Source organism: Macrobrachium nipponense, chromosome 15, assembly GCF_015104395.2.
Source record: "Macrobrachium nipponense isolate FS-2020 chromosome 15, ASM1510439v2, whole genome shotgun sequence".
Lineage (NCBI taxonomy): Eukaryota > Metazoa > Arthropoda > Malacostraca > Decapoda > Palaemonidae > Macrobrachium > Macrobrachium nipponense.
Window position 1 is genome coordinate 36,986,926 of NC_087208.1, and position 22,711 is coordinate 37,009,636.

At 33.4% G+C, this 22,711-nt stretch overlaps 1 protein-coding gene across 1 annotated transcript in view; it reads left to right on the forward strand.

Annotated features, from left to right (window-relative positions):
* The window catches only part of LOC135227091 (nephrin-like), a 391,371-nt gene that overhangs the window by 226,186 nt on the left and 142,474 nt on the right, over positions 1-22,711 (forward strand). Inside the window, exon 4 of the mRNA XM_064266942.1 lies at positions 15,825-15,977. Coding sequence (XP_064123012.1) covers positions 15,825-15,977 — 153 coding nt within the window. The remainder of the gene's footprint in view (positions 1-15,824; positions 15,978-22,711) is intronic.

The window sequence follows — 22,711 nt, forward strand, 5'->3', positions numbered from 1 at the left end:
TTTTATCTTATAGAAATTATGCTCATCAGTTTATCTTATGGAAAGTTATAGTTCAATCAGTTTTATCTTGTAGGAATTATAGTTCATCAGTTTTTATCTTGATAGGAATTATAGTTCATCAGTTTTATCTTATAGGAATTATAGTTCATACAGGTTTTATTCTTATCAGGAATTATAGTTCATCAGTTTTGTTAAATCTTATAGAAATTATAGTTCACCAGTTTTTCATCTTAATAGGAAATTATAGTTCAATCAATTTTTATTTCTTATAAATTGTACTTCATCATTTTTATCTATAGAATTATATTTAGTTTATCAATTATTTTTTGGTTATTTCAGTCTTATCTTATAGGAATTATAGTTCATCAGTCTTATCTTATAGAAATTATAGTTCATCAGTCTTATCTTATAGAAATTATAGTTCATCATCTCATCTTACAGGGGGGGGGGGGAAATTATAGTTCATCAGTTTTATCTTCTAGGAATTAAGTTCATCAGTCTCATCTATAGAAATTATAGTTCATCGCAGTCTCATCGTAATAGAAATTAATAGTTCATCAGTTTTCTCATTATTGGAATTATAGTTCATCCGTCTTACTTATAGGATTATAAGTTCATCATTTTATCTTATAGAAATTATAGTTCTCAGTTTTATCTTAATAGGAATTATGTTCTAGTTTTATCTTATAGAAATTTATAGTTCATCGCTTTATCTTATTAAGAATTAAAGTTTCATCCAGTTTTCCCTCATCAATTATAGAAATTATAGTTCATCAGTCTCATCTTATAGAAATTTATAGTTCATCAATCTTCTTCTTACAGAAATTATAGTTCATTAGTTTTATCTTTATTGGAATTATAGTTCATCGTCTTATCTTATAGGGAATTATGTTCATCATTCTCATCTTCTAGAAATTATAGTTTCATCAGTTTTGTCTTTTATTGGAAATTATGTTCATCGTTTTCTTTATTCTTATTTAGGGAATAATTAGGTTCATCATTTTTATTCTTATAGAATTATAGTTCATCATTTTATCTTATATAAATTATGTTCTCAGTTTTTTTTATCCTTATAGAAATTATAATTTCATCAGTTTTATCTTATAGAAATTATAGTTCATCAGTTTTATCTTAGGAATTATAGTTTCATCATTTTATTCTTATAGGAATTATAGTTCATCAGTCTTATCTTATAGAAATTATAGTTCATCAGTTTTATCTTATAGAAATTATGGCTCATCAGTTTTATCTTATAGAAATTATAGTTGTTCATCAGTCTTCTCTTAACATCATAATATCCTATAGAAATTATAGTTGTTCATCAGTGTTCTCTTAACATCATAATATCTTATAGAAATTGTAGTTGTTCATCAGTCTTATCTTAAATCATAATATCTTATAGAAATTTTAGTTGTTCATCAGTCTTATCTTAACATCATAATATCTTATAGAAATTGTAGTTGTTCATCAGTCTTATCTCAACATCATAATATCTTATAGAAATTATAGTTGTTCATCAGTCTTATCTCAACATCATAATATCTTATAGAAATTATAGTTGTTCATCGTCTTATCTTAACATCATAGGCGTGTCGAAAGTGCTGTGAAACTGTATACAATATTGTGGAGTTTTCTGTTTCGTGACTAAGTATTGATATAATTTTTTTTTTTTTTTTTTTTTTGTTTTTTTTTTTAAGTGTGGGGGAGGAAGGGATAAGGAGCTTCCGTCGATATATTAATCAACAGTACAGCACATTTGTAGATATATAAACACGAATACAAAATAAATCTTTAATTTTTTTTCTTTCGAACCGTGTAGATAATCGCAGGACATCTTTATTTTGCTTTCCGGCCGGGTAGTGGTGGGCGGGAGGGGGCAGAAAGCATGTGTTGCTATAAGAGCGTTAATCTTCAGTATCTTTATTGTTTCTTGGTTTCTTTCCATGTAACAGGCGCCTTTATGCCACTCTCTCTCACTTCACTCTGCCCCAAGAGAGGTATTGTTGACGCGATCATTTCCAACTGTCGAGATTTCTAACGGAAAGAAAAAAAAAAAAAATAGGTTGATGTGAAATTCTAACAAATATTTTAGGAAAACAATATGTTTCTGGCAATATAAAAATGGAAATTAGATTTGGGTAGCCCCCCCCCCCCCCTACCCCCGAGGTAACCATTTTTGTCGCTAATGAATATTTGGAATATTCAAATATGCAATTTTAGAGGCATCCAAATATTCGACTACGTGCGTGCAAGTATTATATATATATATATATATATATATATATATATATATATCTATATATATATATATATATATATATATTATATTTTATATATATATAATTTATATATATATAGATATATATATATATATATATATATATATATAATATCCATGTAACTGGCGCCTTTAAAGGGTGTCCTTATGCCAGTCTATCTCACTTCACTCTGCCCAAGAGAGTATGGTTGACGCGATCATTTTCCAACTGTCGAGATTTCTAACGGACAAAAAAAAAAAAAAAAAAAAAAAAAAAAAAAAAGAATAGGTTGATGTGAAATTCTAACAAATATTTTAGGAAAACAATATGTTTCTGGCAATATAAAAATTATATATATGTATATATATATTATATATATATATATATATATATATATATCTATATATATATATATCTGTGTGTGTCTCTGTGTATGTGTGTAATTATATGGTTACGCATATATATATATATATATATATATATATATATATATATATATATATATATATATATATATACATATATAATAATATATATATATATATATATATCTATATATATATATATATATATATATATATATATATATACATATATATTATATAAATACATATACATATACTATATATGTGTGTGTGTGTGTGTAGGTTATAAATATGCAAATACCGCAGATTCCTATGGAAAGATGAGAAAACGAAATTGACAGTGAAAAAGTTAATAAGTGAGAAGAACAATAAATTAGCAAAAAAGTAAAACCTATAATAAGCACAACGTTTATTGCAAAAACAGAAGACGGTGTTACTTAACCATCAGTACTTCAATTAGATAGACGTTTCATAACTTCCCAATGAAAGGAGTGATCGTCTTTCTCTACTGGAGACTAGCTGGTCTGGAAAGCGAGTCTCTTGCACTGATTCTTTTAATAGTCATTATTGTTCAGAGAAAGGAGTTCATTGATTTGAACAGTCTTGTCAGAACTAAAGCTCCAGGCAGGTTGCGGATATTCTGACAGGAGAGATACGGCATCTCAACAGTGAAAATCAATACTACTCAAACATTTGGCCTTAATGTAGCCATGTCTATGTTCTTGCTTACGATTAGCGGTGAGATACGGAGAGCCTCTTTCGTGTATGGAGTTAAACTTGAATAATGAGAGGCTATCTTCGTGATGGAGAAAAACCTGAGTGTGGAAATTTTGTATTTAAAGACACCCCTGTATATCTGAATATTCCGTCGCCCTCGTTGCCAGTGAATTAGAAATGGTGAGACAAGCTTGTTTATTATAACACATACAGAACGTTAACATTTAATCAGCATTCGTCCTGTTCCTTAACAGGACAGAGAGAGAGAGAGAGAGAGAGAGAGAGAGAGATAGTTATCCTTCCTCCAATCTTTTGAAACTCACCCCTTTGTCAGACATACTTTGCATACCATAGCCAGCCTTTCAGGAATGCTCGTACCAACATAACGCCGGGCATTTCCCTCGTAATTCCGAGCGCGCAGGGCGTTGTTACTCACCAGTTCCCCGCGCTCTCTCACCCCATTTAACTGGGCGTCTCTTGCCCGTCACTCGCTATTACCTTTTCCTAGAAAGCCTTTGCGAGTCCTATACAACTCTCTCGAATCTTGTAGGGCACCTCTCTCTCTCTCTCTCTCTCTCTCTCTCTCTCTCTCTCTCTCTCTCTCTCTTTTTGTCAAATTTATTTATTGAGTCCTTAGTGCTTGATCCTCGCGTTTGCTTTCATTCAGTGGGATATTCCTGGTACGTTACTGCCTTAATGTCCTCTCTTCTTTGCGTTGAGTTTTGTAAGGTCATCTGATTATGCCTGATACTTCATACTTGACTTAAGTAATGTTTCCATTATGTTACTATATTTAATATCCTTTGTAAGATCATCTACTTAGATATATCTGATACTTCATATTTAATTTTCATTAATGAGAGCTCTATTATATTACTATAATTAATGTCCTGGCTAAAAAAAAAACTTTGTTTTTTTTATTATTTACTTGCGCGCAGTTCCAATTATTATTAGCATTCATAGAGAAGAGTATTCTTTGTAAGAGGTTTTATTTGATTCATGGAGATACTACCGAGTCTTTCGCTTTAATGACGCAGTTGCAATGAAATGACCTGATCATTTTGTTCGACCGTTCATTCGTGTAAGAAGGAAGAAAATGATGTGATAGAAAATTGTCTATTTATAGTAGGTTAATCTCTTTGGGCTTTCCTTCTCTTTTTCGGTGTAAATACACACACACACGCGCACACACACACACACACACACACACACACACATATATATATATATATATATATATATATATATATATATGTATATATTCATTAAGCTACAAATGTTTGCCTGGTCGGTTTATAGGCGTCACTGAAGTCCTGATTTCTCCTCCGTGCGCTGGTTCGAATCCACGAGAGGACGACATTATTGTCAGCTAAAGAAATTCCACTTCGGTTAACATATATGAAAATATATTAATTCCGAGGTAGAGTGAATTGGATATTAAAGGATATTTGTAGCTTAATGCATGTATATGAATCATGGTGATGTGATAAAAAATTCATATGTATCTTAAATTATCGATTTATTAAAGTCCCACAATGAAATGAATTGCTCTCTTTTCTATTCCAAAGATTGAATAATATCTGGTGTCAGATCACTGAGCATTGAAGATAACTATTTGATAAGTGCATCTACCGGACGGGATTCGAGCTTTTGAATGTTTGGTATGAAGCTGAGAGACATTACGTTGATTTCGATTCAGAGTGGCTAATGAGTCAGAAAAAAAACTAGTATATACATTGCAGAGAACCTATGGTATTTATTGTTTATTTATTATTTTTTGAAAATAAATAAAGGTTACGGCAAAGCTCACAATGACCTTGCATCATGGACACAATGTTAAAGGTCGTGAGCCCGACCAACAAGCATGATCTATCGCTACGGTTTCTCGCTTCCCAAAAGTTGCATAGATGTTTGTCCAGTGTCTCTAAGCTGTTAGAGAAATTCCTTTCCGTTTTCCAACTTGGATTGTTTACGGAAACAACGTGTCAGCCTGAGTTTTAGGCTTACTGTTTCCCAAAGCTTCTTAGTCTGTAGTGTTGTGTTGTGTTTTTTCCTGTAAACTAAAAAAACAAAGCAAAAAATATATATTTATTTTTACCAGTCTTCGATCACAGCATCTTCATTTCTTCCTGTAAACTATAAAACAAAGCAAGTAGTCATAATATATATAATATATATATATAACTATATATATATATTATAGATATATTATATATATATAGATATCACCAGTCTTCGATCACAGCATCTGCAGGTTCCTGAATAGTAAAGTGATTTTTAGACATCTTGATGGTCATGTTTAGAATTCGTTTTCTTCGCTTCGTGAAGATCATCGTAATACCTATATGAACTTTAATGCAATTGACTGACAATTGTTCTGTTCCGTGTCAATAGCCGTCTATGTTTTGTGATAATTATATTTAGTTTTTCTTTTTACATTTTGCTCTTATTTTCTGTGAATTTTTATGTGTAAATTTTTTTATTAAAACTTTTCTCTATATATCTTGGAGCGTTATATTATTTTCCAAAAATGAGTTACTGGACGAATGTCTTTCGCATATTTTTGGAAGATTTTTTAAAAGGAAAAAATACTGTTTTGACGTCATATTCTCATTGTTTTGTATCCCTCTTCTTATGAGTTATTACGTTAGAAATCCATCGTTTCCCGCAAAAGAGATGACATTTAAAGAAAACAAAATAGCAGTCCTTTCTGCATCCATCCTTCAATGGCTGAATTTTAGATGAATCGGCAACGCTTATCCAATATGCACTATTCGCCTTACTCTGTGGCTCACTCTCCCACTTCTTTGGCGTTAAAGTCTTTTGGTCTAATATTTCTTGGATATTGAAGTTTTTTTTTATTTCGTACTCTAATGATGCATGGAACCGTCTATCTTACCTTGTGATAGGTCTTTCCTGAACTTCCAAATTATTCAAGCTTTCCACCAATATGTACCCTTTTATTTTCTGTGGTACCAAAGCACCTTTAGGAACTATTCATCATCGTGCTCATATTTTCTTAAGTTTTTATCACGCCACAATCTCACACCATTTGCTAGATGTATATTTTAGAGACATTTCATCCCTGTAGCTTCTAGTATTTTAATTCATTCACTTTCTAGAACAAAGCTTGACATTGGTAAAGATGAGTTGGCTAAGTGGTTCTTCATACATTGCAGTTTTGGCCTCTCTCTCTCTCTCTCTCTCTCTCTCTCTCTCTCTCTCTCTCTCTCTCTCTCTCTCTTTTAACTAACCATATCTTTAACCAAGTTCGAACTACCTTCTTTATTTTTCTGTCCAGTAATCGATCTCTTCTCTCATGTCGACTTAAAAACTTATTTTCCTTGCTCTATCTCTGTGATTTTCAGTTGCTGCTGCAACCTTCTCATAAATCCACGCTCCATCTTCCAGTGACAATAATTGTTCCATACTCTAGTTAAAACCTCTTCTGTTATAACGCAGACATCGCATTTTTCGTGTTCTCTCCTTCCATTGACCTACTCGCATCCATGATAACACTGAACGTTCATTGAAACATGATTTTTTACCAAAACAGTCACTCTCCCTTCTGCAAGTTTTTACTCAAGTTTCAAAACATTCAGGTGAACACTCTCTACCTCGTGTTTCTGTTATGTATTGACGTCTATGTATACCACATGTTTAGTTTTTTCCTTTTGTCTGAAATTTGATAAACAACGTTTTTATAAGGCACTTATAAAAGGGTGTTCATTTGTTCATTATAATTAATGGAAACTCTCCGTACGTGGTTACTCATTAGAGATAACCTTTGAACACCTAATGGGGTTATTCATTACCTCTTGCCTTTCGTTAATTAAAGATAGAATTGGAGTGTAATCAAGGCACATCTGGGTGGCTCTCTCTCTCTCTCTCTCTCTCTCTCTCTCTCTCTCTCTCTCTCTCTCTCTCTCTCGTCTGAAAAATGGTCGTCAATTTCGATTTCCGACGTTCAAAATCATTACATAGTTCAGTGAATTATCTGCCTTAATAATTTGCACAATTATCTCTGATTTCCCCGTTTATTTTCCTGCCCATTCGTAGTTTTCATCGCTATTTAACGTAGGATTTCGTTGTCGTTCAGGTACTCAGTTCAGATCGAAGCACTGCGATGCCGTTGTTTTATTCAGTAATTTGTCCCGGAGTGACCCTTTAGGGTCGAAGGTCATCAAGGATTCAGGCTATAAAAGAATGAAATAAACGAAATGAAAAATTACTGTCGACTGTCTACTCATTTTTCACTCTACTCTTCGAAATGTCATTCATATTTTCCCTTCTGCTCATCGCACACTACGTCAAGTCTTTTTGGAACGTTGGTATTTCAAAGTAATGTCCCTTAACCTTGGAAAACAGGCAACCTGGTTTTTCTGATATGATTTATTAAAGGGGAAGGGTGTAAATAAATTAGGTGACAGAGCTCCTGACCTTTTGCAATTTTTTTCCCCAGAATTTTTTTTTTATCCATTAATAAGGAATTCCTTAGTTAGCGCGTCATAATTCCCCAAAAATATCGTCAAGGCATAGCAACCACTAACTCTAACTCTTGCGTTCACTCTGTTTATTATTATTATTATTATTATTATTATTTTATTATTATAATTATTATTATTATATATATATATATATATATATATATATATATATATATATATATATATATATATATATATATATATATATATATATATATATATATATATAATATATATATATACAGACAGAAATTCAAGTGGAAAGATTACAGTATAAACCAGGAGAATTTCTTACGACAGGGTAGATTGATTATTGTGTTACATTGATGCGAATATATGTGGTGTCCACGTAGGTGTGCATTTACAATTTTCATCATTTTAGATTTGTGTCACGTGAGAGTTTCCCTACTTATTCATATTTATGTAACTTCGAAATATCCCTGTTTGAATTTATATTGTATTTCATATATATATAGTATATATATATATATATATATATATATATATCATATATAAATATATATTCTATATATATATATATATAGATATATATTTATATATATATTATATATATATATTGATATATATTTATATATATATATATATATTTATATATATATATATATATATATATATATAATATATATATATATATCATATATATAGTGTGTGTTTGTATGTATGGTATGGTATGTAATTTATATTATATATATATACGCATTTATACTTATACATATACTTTGACCAAGTAAGAGCATGTTTCATTGCCATACTTTCTGACATCATAGAAGTTATCTAATCAAGAACATAAAGTTTTACCATGTACATTCACCTGGTTTGTAATAAATGCCAACGCATTTCCCTCCTTTCACTTACGTAATTAGCTTCCCCACGTGAGTATAATAATAGCAGGTCATTCATGAAATTGAAAAATCAGCCATGATCAATTTTTCGGCGCATAAACACTGCATATTTAGTGTAGACCTTTAGTGTAACAAGCATTTCACTCAATAACTTCCTGCCTTGTATCATGGTGTATTAGCTTTAATTCAGTGTATTAATGTTATGTTTTCTCATTATGCGTAATGGCCGATGGAGTAATTATATGTAATTGGTTCATTACTGGCGAAGACGCAGGTAGTCGTTTAATGGCTCCTCCTTTTGTTTGTACACTTTTCATTTTTCCATTGACTCAAATTTTAATTGGCTTAGTGCCTTTCGTTTTGTATGCTCTCTCTCTCTCTCTCTCTCTCTCTCTCTCTCTCTCTCTCTCTCTCTCTCTCTCTCTCTCTCTCCTTAGTCTGAAGTACTAAGTTTACGTGTTAGTTTTTTTTATATATTTGACTAAGTTACATTTCGTCCCTATCGTCTAACGTCCTGATGTTAATCATTTGACTAAGTATAGTATTGTCAGGTAATCTTCAGGCTGCCCATTTCTTATTTATTTAACAAATTAGACTAAACGAAAGAATTGTCTCATTTTCTGTTCAAAGTGGTCCTTGGGTGAACAATTAATAGATTGGAAAAATGTCTTTACCTTGCAGAGAGTGTTACTATTATCGTGCGTTTATCAGTCCCCGCTAATACGTTCAATGAAATCTTTAGATTGCCAAATAACACGTGTAACAAGGATGTCAAGAAATAGAGGTATTATCACTTTGGATTACCAAGGATGTCAAGAAGTAGAGGTATCATCATAGAATGAAGTGCGCTGCCTACTCAAGCGATCAGTTATTATTACTTGCAATTTACATTGAAGGACGAGTGCGGTGCATGCAAATTAGTTCACAGAAATGAACGTCGAACGTGCATGTAAAAGTGAAACACGTCCAGTGTGAAATATTCTAATTTGAATTCGAGTTACGTAACAGAATCGCCTGAACGAGGTTAAACAGACAAGGCTGATCACGTGACAGATGAGGTCAGTTCGTGACATACACTTCATGCAGTATTTATTTCAGAATGTGTGATAGTAATTTTGGACTAAACTTCACCTTGAATGATATGTGGCTTATATATTCAAATGGAAATATCTTGGGACATTTAAGCTAAACTTAGCAATTAACGATAGGAGATTTTAAGCTAAAGTTAGTAGTTTATGATCGGAACATTTTAACTAAATTTAGGGGTTAATGATCGGAATATTTAACAGATTTAGCAGTTAATGATAGGAATACTTAAGCTAAATTTAGCAGTTAATGATCGGAATATTTAAGCTAAAAAGTGAGCGATTAATGAAAGGAATACGTAACCTAAATTTATCGGTTGATGGTCGGAATATTCGAGTAGCGGATTTAGGGGGAAGGGCCCCCGGTCACGTAACCCCGCCCCCCCGCCCCCACACACACACAATTCCCGTTCAATGGATATGAATGATAGGACATTATTTTCTTTCCATAAATCATTATTAGTAGCAAATATTTGCTTAGTTCATGATCATTTCAACAACAACAACTACTACTACTATGTATACACACACATACATATATATATATATATATATATATATATATATATATATATATATATATATATATAGATAATCCTAAGTGGCCTCCCCCCACCCCACCCCGCTGAAAGATTTCTAGATCCGCCACTGGGTATACCTACTACTACTACTCGGGCAATGTTAAAAAAAAAAACTGGATAATGCAGATTACGTGAGACATTAAATGCTCAACATTCCAAAGCAGAAGAGCTCCAATAAAAGGCTGAGAATCGTCTTGGGATAATAGTGCTGAGAAAAAGGGGAAAGGAAAGAAGAAAACCTTGGGAAGTCAATAAAAGTGCAAATGCGTCTTTTCTCTCTCTTCTTATCCCCAGATCTTACATCTTTACATTTCTGTTCGTCGTCTCGGAATTTTCTTTTCTTTTAAGATTGCTCTCTCTCTCTCTCTCTCTCTCTCTCTCAATTTAAAATCACAAGGAATAAGCGATGATGTAAAACTTAGATGCAAGTTTCTCCCCCCCTCTCTCTCTCTCATCTCTCTCTCTCTCTCTCTCTCTCTCTCTCTCTCCTCTCTCTCTCTCTCAATTTAAAATCACGAGGAATAAGCGATGATGTAGAACTTAGATGGAAGTTTCTCCTCTCTCTCTCTCTCTCTCTCTCTCTCATCTCTTTCAATTTAAAATCACTATACTCTGTTTTTTTTTCATCTGTCCATCCGGCTGTGGGGTTTTTGTTTTTGTATGGTAACACTGCGTCCCGGGCTTTAAATAGTTACGCTACGTGTAAGGTTTTAGGTAAATAAAAGGATATTTGGGTGTACATTTGCAACTGAAAGTGTTTTAATAATTTACTGTATGCGAATTACACCATTAATATTCGAAATAGGTTATTGTTATTATTGTTGAATGTAAGCTCCCTTTTCGGGGTGGCGAATGGAACAGCCAGACGCAGTGGCGGGAAAACTGCTTCTCTCGCTGTTCACTACGGCAAGATGTCAACGTATTACTTCATTATACGTAAGTATATCAGTATGTACTGTTAATTTTTATAAAGTGCGTTTCAGCCAGATACGATATGACGTAACTTGGTTTAGCATCTGTTTGATGGAATTTGCGTCTGGCTGTTCCATTCGCCACCCCGAAAAGGCAGCTTACATTCGACAATAATAACAATATTCTATTTCGAATATTAACGGTGTAATTCGCAACCAGTAAATTATTAAAACACTTTTCAGTTGCAAATGTACAACCAGATATCCTTTATTTACCTAAAACTTACACAGCGTAACTATTTCAAGCCCGGGACGCAGTGTTACCATACAAAAACACCACTGGCGGATGGACAGATGAAAAAAAACAGAGTATAGGAATAAGCGATGATGTAGAACTTAGATGGAAGTTTCTCCTCTCTCTCTCTCTCTCTCTCTCTCTCTCTCTCTCTCTCTCTCTCTCTCTCTCTCAATTTAAAATCACGAGGAATAAGCGATGATGTAAAACTTAGATGCAAGTTTCTCCTCTCTCTCTCTCTCTCTCTCTCTCTCTCTCTCTCTCTCTCTCTCTCTCCGCTACGAAGTCAATGTAGGACACTTTTTTTATGCATTAAAAGTAGTTTCACTACAATGGGTAAACAAACATGGAGACGAGAAGTCACAAGAAAGTGTTGATTGTGTGATATGGAATCAGCAAAAGGGAATCTTGTACCCTAAGAAGTGGCAACCCTTATGTGCAATATTGCAAATACGAACTCGGTTGAGGATTAAGCTTTGGAAACTGTGATGGATGTGTGTAAAGTCTGCGTCATGACTCATGCACAAGAGAGTCTTTTTTTATGAAAAATATTTATAAGATTCCCAAATTAGGATTGATTTAGAAAATCTAACCAATATATTGTACTTCACTCTCGACGTGGTTCGGAAGTCACGTAAAACCGTTAGTCCCGTTGCTGAATAACCACTGGTTCCATGCAACGTAAAAACACCATACTAACAAACAAACAAACAAACAAACCAATGTATTGTTCAAATCAGCTGGGAAATAGGAACGAAGATGTTTTTTGCTGTAGGATATATTTTTTCTTGCAACCGTACTAATAAGTCTATACAAGTATATTTTCGAGTATAATTTTTCCAAAGCTTAGCTCCGAACAGACTCAGGCCTGTATCGTTTTGAAAATAGCACTGCCACCGTTATATGGGTAATGGCTGAGAAGATCTTGGCGATTTCATCACCACTAGCATCCCGTGATCGTGGCTCCTGCCTGGTGGTACTGGAGACGCATCAATAATTCTCTATATATCTCCTTATATATTTAGGAAGTTTTAGCTTAATCCCACTATTGGAAGCCGGGTGATAATCATATGTAATGCTTTTTAATTGTAACACAGAAAACCAAAACATCTTCGCTTCCACTTTAGACCACAAAAGCCAGCGGATCAAGTTTCATTGGATTCTCATAATGTTTTAGCCGATTTGGGAACATATATATATGTATGTGTACATATATATATATATATATATATATATATATATATATATATATATATATATATATATATATATATATGTGTGTGTGTGTGTTGTGTGTGTAGTGAAAATACATACCAAATCCTTTCCATCATAAATTATTTAATTATTCTTAGAACTATCCCCCTTTTATATCCAGTTAGTAAGAAATATTTAGCGTCTAGCGTAAAACTTTTGTAGCCTTTATCTCTATATAATTTGGAGGGATAGAATCGTTTTAGACAGGTAATTAAAATAGATGTAAATCCATACTCAATGTTGCATTTGTAATAAACATAAAAAATCGCTCAGATTTAACAGTTGAAATATTTTAATACCTTCTTCACAAATAGCAAAAGAAAAATTGTAATAACCATATTAACTGAGAGCATTTATGTTCTCTTGTTTCCTTGAATTAATTGAAACTCGGTTTTCAAAGCTGACTCTCTCTCTCTCTCTCTCTCTCTCTCTCTCTCTCTCTCTCTCTCTCTCTCTCTCGTGAATCATTAGATGTAACGAGGATGTTATGACATATTCGTATTGTCAACGTCTTTTTCTTAAATAACGTGTAATATCTAGTATAATTTAATACCTAAATGTCGTGCATGTTAACTCCGTTACAGATATGGTCTCTCTCTCTCTCTCTCTCTCTCTCTCTCTCTCTCTCTCTTGTGAAGCATTACGTGTAACGAGGATGTTATGACATATTCGTATCGTCAACTTTTTTTTCTTAAATAACGTGTAATATCTAGTATAATTTAATAACAACATGTCGTGCATGTTAACTCCGTTACAGATATGGACTCTCTCTCTCTCTCTCTCTCTCTCTCTCTCTCTCTCTCTCTCTCGTTTGCCGGTCCAGAACAATTCTGTGTGAATCTAGCTTGGCGGTCGGCATGAATACAAAGTAGATACATGCTGTAGGGGATAAGTTCGCCTCCCAATCCCGGAATCTCATGCACTTCGTTGATTTTCCCTCTGATTAGAGACAGTTTTTGCCATGCAATATGACTGCTGGTCCGTGGTTCGTCCCCCGAAAGCGCTCTGGAGATGCTCCGGGTAATGAGATGAGGGATTTCTACCCTGCGGGAAGTTCCAGACTCGTAACTAGCTGGCTTTTCTTCCTCTCTGGTGAGAATTGCGATCTGGTCAAGTCGAGGGTCTTCGAGGATTTGGCGTTTTGTTGCGTTTTTCGTTCTTAATCATTTTGTCTGTTTGCTATTGAAGCTTTTTTAGGAATTTTCGCTCTAGTTGATTTCCTTATTTTTAGATTGTTTCATACATTTTTTGATGCTATTGTAGCGTGATATCTACCAGCCATTTTCTACTATAGCGTGATATCTACCAGCCATTTTCTACTATAGCGTGATATCTACCAGCCATTTTCTACTATAGCGTTATATATACCAACCATTTTCTACCATAGCATGATATCTACCAACCATTTTGTTCTACTTTAGCATGATATCTACCAGCCTTTTCTACTATAGTGTGATGTCTACCAGCCATTTTCTACTTTAGCGGGATATCTACCAGCCATTTTCTACTATAGCGTTATATATACCAACCATTTTCTACCATAGCATGATATCTACCAGCCATTTTCTACTTTAGCGTGATATCTACCAGCCATTTTCTAATTTAGCGTGATATCTACCAGCCAATTTCTACTTTAGCGTGATATCTACGAGCCATTTTCTACTATAGCGTGATATCTACCAACCATTTTCTACTTTAGCGTGATATCTACCAGCCAATTTCTACTTTAGCGTGATATCTACCAGCCATTTTCTACTTTAGCGTGATATCTACCAGCCAATTTCTACTTTAGCGTGATATCTACCGTTTTAAATCTGCCCATATGCTGCTGTTAAATGCTTTGTAACAGATAAAAAGAAAGAAGGAAAAAGTAAAACCAAGTTTTATTATAAAGAATTTCACTCAAATATTGTACAATTCAGTGTATGTAAGAAAAAAGGTATAAAAAAATCATTAGCAGTTTATTGTAAAATTAAATATTCTCTTTGGTAATTTTCCAGTTCTGTAACATCATAGAATAAGGATGCCTTTTGCTGTACTCTAACAGTGTACTATGGAAATGAAAAGGCCCATAAAAGCACTATATACACGTTTCAACCATATATTTCGAATACCAATGCCTCTTTATTGGTGTTTTGGAATTGCCCGGATGCAACGTGTATTATAGGGCTTTTATGGTCCGTTTCATCTTAATCATAAATTAATATTTTCTTCCTTATGATATGATTTTCAGTGATATTGTTTTAATGTCCTGTTTCAGTCTTGACGGTCGATCTGTTTTTCCGTAATGGCACCATTAACGGTCGTTCTAATTTTTCCTAATATATATTATTTTCAGGGATATTGTTTTCGTGCCTTTGTTTCTGTCTTAACGGTCGTTCTATTGTTTACCTAACATCATTTTCGATGACATTTTCATGCCTATGTTTCAGTCTTAATTTTAACCTTCGTTCGATTTTTTCCTAATATTTTCAATAATCTATTGAATAAAAACTTAAAGAAAAAAAAATATTTCCAATAATAGTAATTTCATAACTGTTTCAATGTTAACGGTCGTTAGAGCTTTTCCTGAAGATATTGTTTACAGTAATATCGTTCTCCTGATATTACTATTGACAATCATTTTGGTTTCTCGATAATACTATTTTCAGGTATATTTTCCTGCCTTTGTTTATCCTGATAATACCATTTACAATGACATTGTTTTAGCATCTGTTTTAGTTGTTCTCTTTTCGCCAATAATACCATTTACAATGACATTGTTTTAGCATCTGTTTAATAGTTCTCTTTTCATTGATAATGCCATTTACAATGACATTGTTTTAGCATCTATTTTAGTCGTTCTCTTTTCACCGATAATACTATTTACAATAACATTGTTTTCCAGATATTGTTATTTTCGATCTGTCTTTGTTCTATTCGTTCGTGATAATAATATTTACAGTTATTATTGAGGCAATCGTTTCTGTGTCTGTGTCTCAATCGTTTCGTTTCTCTTGTCTCTGCAGTACCGCCCACGGGCATCAGCATCGTGGGTTGGGGTGACGGCGCCGTGGTCGAAGTGGTGGCCGGCACTTCCTTGACCCTGGAATGCCTGGTGAGCGACGCCCGCCCCGCCCCCAAAGCGGCCTGGTTTCGGGACGGAATCCAAGTTGATCCCGGTAAGACTTGGCATTTGTCTTAAGCCTTTGTAATGCAAATATTCTTCATTTTAGCCCGCCCCCTTTAATGCCAATGATAAAGTGAATTTGTAGTTTGTGTCAGTCCATTTAATGCCTATGATAGGGTAAAATTGTAGTTTTTTTTCCGGGCCCTTTAATGCCTATGATAAAGTGAATTTGTAGAGTTTATTTATTTATTTTTTTTCTTTTATTTTCTATATGTATTATAAATATATTATATATAGTATATATATATATATATATATTATACTATATATATATATATATATATTCAAGTCCCCCCCCTTTAATGCCTATGATAAAATGAAAATTGTAGTTTTATTTGACCGGACCATTTAATGCCGAGGATAAAGTAAAATCGTAGTTTTTTTTTTTTTTTTTTTTTTGCCGGGCTTCTTCCAATGGCTGTGATATAGTGAAAAAACTGTATTTATTTTCTTTTTTTTTTTAGCCGGGCCCTTTAATTCAGTGTGATAGAGAGAAATTGTAGTTTTTTCCATATTTTTTTGTGAAATTGTAGTTTTTTCTCTCTTTTTTAGCCGGGCTCATTTATGCCCATGATGAAGGGAAATTGTGGTTTTTTTCCTTTCTATTTTTTTAGCCGGGCCCTTTTATCCCTATGATAAAGTGAAATTGTATGTTTTTTTAACGTAATGAGCAGGCGGAAATGACGTGTAAATTTATAATTTGGCCATTTCACGTATGCATGTTATCAAACGAGACAGGTTAGTATAGACATTATCAAAGAAGGTTAATTTAATTGTCTGGGAGAGAGAAATTCTTGTAGGTAAATGTAAACTGAGCAAAGAACGGAAATTCGAAGTAATAACGGTTACCACACAGTTGCCATTGTGAATTACTTTACATTCAAACTGAGCAATTTTATAGAAAATGATTGGATTATTTTTACAGTAACTTTTTGTTATACGTATTCTTGTAGCGAATTCAGTGTTCATACTGAAAAATAAGATTAATTTCTTTACAGTAACTTTTTGTAATACGAATTTTTGTAGTGAAATCCAGTGTTCACACTGAAAAATAAGATTAAATTCTTCACAGTCATTTTTTGTAATACGAATTTTTGTAGTGAATTCAGTGTTCATACTAAAAAATAAGATCAATTTCTTCACAGTCATTTTTTGTAAGACGAATTTTTGTAGTGAATTCAGTGTTCATACTGAAAAATCAGATATATTGTTTGCAGTAACTCTTTCTAGTCTTACGAACTTTTATAGTGAATTCAGTGTTCATACTGAAAAGCAGATATATATAGTCAGTCTGAAGGACGATCTTCCTATGTAAATCATGCAATTTAAGTGCGAATGCTTATAAACATACAACACACTTTAACTATGAATATGCTAGTTGGAAGTATTAAATGTCAGAAATCATCAAACGTTATCTTAAAAATGACCGTATTATCTTTCTTCGAACGAAAGAATAATTTTGCAATGTATTACTGAAGTGAAGCTAGGTTTAAATATAAGTTCATTTCATATATTTTCATAAATAGTAATTGGCAAAGTTAGTTTGATATTTAGGTATTGAAATTTACCGAATGTCCTGGATTTGGAGGCGAGTGTTTTCCAACAATTAATAGACAGATTCCTGAAAAGGGTAGCTCATTATTTTTCGAATTGCCTTTTCTGGTCTGAAGGAGTAAGCGGTGTAAGATTACTGGTATTACTGAGAAACTGTGCTTGTAATGTGATTTGTTATTGTATGCCTATGTGGCTTCAGTATAGCTTTTAGTTTTAATTTTTCAATATTTGTTCGTAGCAAGATGAAAGTAGTAAGGATATTGGTGTTTGGAATGTATGATATATGCCTCTGAGCTGAATGGATAAAATGTATCTTGTATCATGAAGACTAAAAAAGAATAAAAACAAAGGAGTAGTCATATATTATATATTATTATATATATATATATATATATATATATATATATGTATATGTATATATATATATATAATATTATATATATATATATATATATATATATATATATATATATATATTATATACTGTAATCTTTTCCCCCGAAAAAAAATCGTATTTTTTCTTGATCTCTGGAGACTCAAGAACACAGACATTGTAGTTGTTTCTGCATGAGATTCTGAGAGAGAGAGAGAGAGAGAGAGAGAGAGAGAGAGAGAGAGAGAGAGAGCCGCCCGAGAGAGGTGTTAGAAATTGTTTCCGCAGGCGAAGAGGTGTACTGAAATCCCCGCTGCCTCGTCCGCGTATGAAAATTGTAAGGAGATTCCGGGGCTCACTTGTGTGATCTTCTTTTCAGCTTTGTGTTCGAAAGCTGCCCCTGCAAACTCTTCTTCTTACCCTTTTTTTTTTTACCCTTTTTTTTTTTTTACCCCTCCCATCGTTTCTTCTCTTTTTAATGTTCAACTACGAATTTTGTTCATTCGAGAGTTGTGTTCTCCAGTGAAATTAGAAGAACATTTCAGTTATTCTATTTTGATTTTTTGCTTCCATTCGTCATTTTTTTTTTTTTAATGTTCACTTGCGAATGTATTCTTCTTCGAACGTGTTCTCCAGTAAAAGCAGAACAGCTTTCAAGCCTATGCAAGTCTTTGGTGCCTTTTTTTTTATATGTTCAAATTCGAATATATTTTTCTTCGAGTGTTGTCTTCTCCAGTGAACGTAGAACAGCTTTTCTGTTATTCAAATATGATTTTTCCCCTCTATTCGCCATTCTTTTTTTTTTATGTTCACATACGAATGTGTTTTTCTTCGAACGTGTTTTCGAGTGAACGTGGAACAACTTCTAAGTTATTCACACCTGACATTTTTAAAGGAATTTTCGGTAAATCCGAGTTCAAAATGTGCTTCAAAAACTGTTCAAAGTATTTTACATATATATATATATATATATATATATATATATATATATATATATATATATATATATATATATATATATATATATATATACACATATATATATATATATATATATATAATATATATATATATATATATATATATTATATATATATATACGTATATAATATTATATACATACATATATATATATATATATATATATATATATATATATATATGTAAGTGTTTTTTTACATAAATAAAAATATGGAATGTTAGTCCATATATATAAAAGATTGCTTGCAGGAATGTGATCAGACTAGAAGACGCTAAAGATGACGTATACAATAGTATGTAGGCTAAGTTGACATGCCGTCATCTGTGGTCATTCATTTGTTTTGAAACAGTCCAAGCTCCCTGCTTGAGACAACTACCGCCTACGTGATCTGTAGCGTGTCTCATTTGATTGTGTGTTCGTATGAAACTATGTCATTGTATGTATGTTCATATGTTCGAACTACTGTCTGTTCCTTCATAACTTGTAACAGAGATGGTAGACAAGGAGAACAGAGTTAGCTATCGTCATTAGAAGACCTGTACCTCTTTACCTAAGCTTTAATCATGTAGAGGATAGGGATTAAGCCATCATCATTGGCAGAAGCGATCAAGCTATCGTTATTAGAAGACTTGTACAATCATATCTGATCTTCACCATGTAAAACTTTCAGAAGAATATATATTTTTTATACTTAGTGTTTCTACAAGAACCTCACCGAACCATGAGTTTAACCACATCGTCGTAAAGATAATACCGACTTCGTAAGTGATCTACAAAACCCCAGACACTCCATGAAGATGGAAGTGCAATACCAACCGACTTAGCGTATAGATTATCGCTAGTCTAACATTACCTCATAGGGCGCCTTATCATACAAGGCACAAGAACGTCCTACGAAGAAAAATCAGAATAATAATCATGTATCATAAGAAGTCAACGACGACCGGAAGCAGCAGATTCTTCAAGCAACCTAGTATCATCGTTAGTGAGCGACTTCAGAAAACAATAAGAACTCTTCACCGACGACGAAAGCAACAGATTCTTCAACCAATTTAGTATCATCGTTTAGTGAATAACTTCAAGAAACAAAACCGAACGTTCCTTTTTCTTACGACAACGCAAGCTTCGTCTCTCATTAGAATCATTCAAGAAAACATCGTTAGTGAGCGTTTCCGGAACTTCAAGAAAAACAACCGAACGCGTCTGCAGCATCGGATCTTTCAAGGGCTCGAATCATCGAAACAACGCGCACGGGGGAAACTGAAGCCAACCAGGTCATCCGCTAAATAGAGAAGGAGGACCAAGGCCGTGTGTCGTTATCGGAACACCGTGACTTCCCACAAAAGCAAGCTAAGTACAAATTTTTTATTTTCCATTTGGAGTAACTTTTGAGTGTTTCCTTTGCAGGTCGAATTTCGTTTTATTCCTGTGGCTGAAGTTACGAAACATTCTTAATCTTACTTTTTTACAGAAATTATCTACATCATTGAGATTTCGCTACTGCGAGTTTTTTATCTTTGAGTGTCTGTTTCCAGAAGTTCTACTGAAATATCATAATCATATACTATGTTAATTTTATCATTTTGGGTGATTATTAATCCCTTATGTAACAAATCATATTAAACAGTGAATATGCGTTTACGCAGTGGGACGTCTGTATTTATACAGATGCATGGATAGGGTCGTTAAGCACCGTAGTGATTAGAAAACACACAAAAAAACAAGTGGAACACCCGTACAAATCTATATAAATTAGAGGTAACACTATTTCGGGTCATGACAATAAATGCTCCTTTGCAAGTCCCGATCGCAGTTTTAGCCTTGAGTTTTTTTGAGTTATATAAAAAATCGAACCTCAATGACTCAACTTAACTTTAAAATACGGCTGGATTGCAAGAAAATAACATGCCTATAAAAAAAAACTTTCATCAGGCTAAATGCGCTGACCAGGATCCCTCACTATTTCAAATTTTAGCAAAGAATGAAGTACAAACAGTTATATTGAATGCAGTAGTGATAACTTGTCCTTATTAGTAATCGCTCAGTTCCTAATAGTTCGTCATTCATTGTTTTATACGTAACCAGCAACATAATGCTAAAAACACACAATAAAACGTTGCCGATGGTAATAAAAGAGAAGGATCCTAATTATTACAAAAAGAAATAGAAACAGTAGCCCGTTCAGAATCAAACAAGCAAACTCGGTGACTGTGTCACCTAGTCCAAGCGGTCAAGGTCAGTCAAAAAAACTGCCGAAGTGTTCAAAGCAAAGCAAATTCCCACAATAAGCGACTATAGCAGAGTGGGGAAAAAGCGATGTTGGATCATACATCCCAAATACCTTTTTAAATTAAAAAGGAATTTCCCTATGCATCACACGACCGTATAAAGTAATCAGAGCAGGTTTCGTTTTTTTTTAATACATAAGTTATTATAAGTAGTGGTGGATAAGCCCGACTGTAACGCGCCGTAAAAATTAGAATATCTTGATTTATATTTCATTAGTACACGTATTATCCTGTATTTACGGACTCACCGCCGGGTCTGTTTGTTCGAACTTCCTAATGAGAAAAAAAGTCCGGATAAGCGAGCGTTTACAGATACCTCTATAGTTTTATAAAAACATTGATCTGTATCTAGTGTAATTGTAAGATCCATCTAGGGGTATACAAAATATTATCTTACATCCTGCAAAATAAGGCGTTTGATTTATCAAAGGGAAATCCTATAAAACCTTCAAACATATTAAAATCCGTTTGAACAAAAATGAGACAGTTAATCCCAAATAATAACTTATATAAAGGAACTATACATTTGTCTCATAAATTCGTAACATTGTTCAAAATGACCAAACAGAATTCTCCCACCGCAGTCGCACTTTGCACGCAAAATCTCGAGAAGCATGCACCCTCGAATGTCTTAGTGCGTGTAAAAAGACTTTGCTGGGAAATGAAATTTTAATCTTTTCTTCCCGCACTCTGAAATATAACGATTTCCCGCGAACAAAAGCCCCTAAAAGTATACATATCGTGATACGGAAGTTATAAATATCGCATTTTTTATTGTTTGCTAAATTTTTTTAATCACGCCCAACCGGTCGTGGATGAATTTCTCTGAATATCTATCTAAAGTAACATCCGTAAAGTCATTCAAGCAGAGGTGATTCAGCAGAAATTTTTTTTTATCTTTTACCTGAATACCAGGAAGTTTCTCCACTGGCGAGTGATCTCTGGGAAAAACCGGATATAATTTAACACAAAACACGGTCTAAGGACACATAAAGCTATTTACGTACCTTCGTATAGATTCTCCATGAATTTCAAAATAGAGATAAATTGACGAAGTTGAAAAAAAAGTTAGTAATAGGAGTCATTAGGAAATCAAATAAGCCCATATAATTTTTTTCCCTCAAATGTCATGCCATAAAAGATCGACTTGGCGTATCTGCGTAGATTTCTGACGCTTAAACAAGGAAACGACTCCCGATAGTTTTCCAGTGTCCATGTACCGACGACATCTTATCTCTGTTAGGTTAGAATAAATTTTTTTTTTCACCAACTTGGACTTACTTAAAGGCTTTTTACCTGATACATTACCTAAGTGATTGTACCTCATATACCGTTTTCAGCACACTCAGGGGACATTATCAATTTTTACATATGCCTCTGGCTTACGTTGCGCCCCAATTACAATATAGTGGTTTGGAGACTTTTAGGGGATAACCTACATGCCTATATGGATGATCTTGTAATCTTTTCTAATACCTTAGAAGTACATTCACATAAAGTAGAGCTAGTGCTACAGAGACAAAGACAAA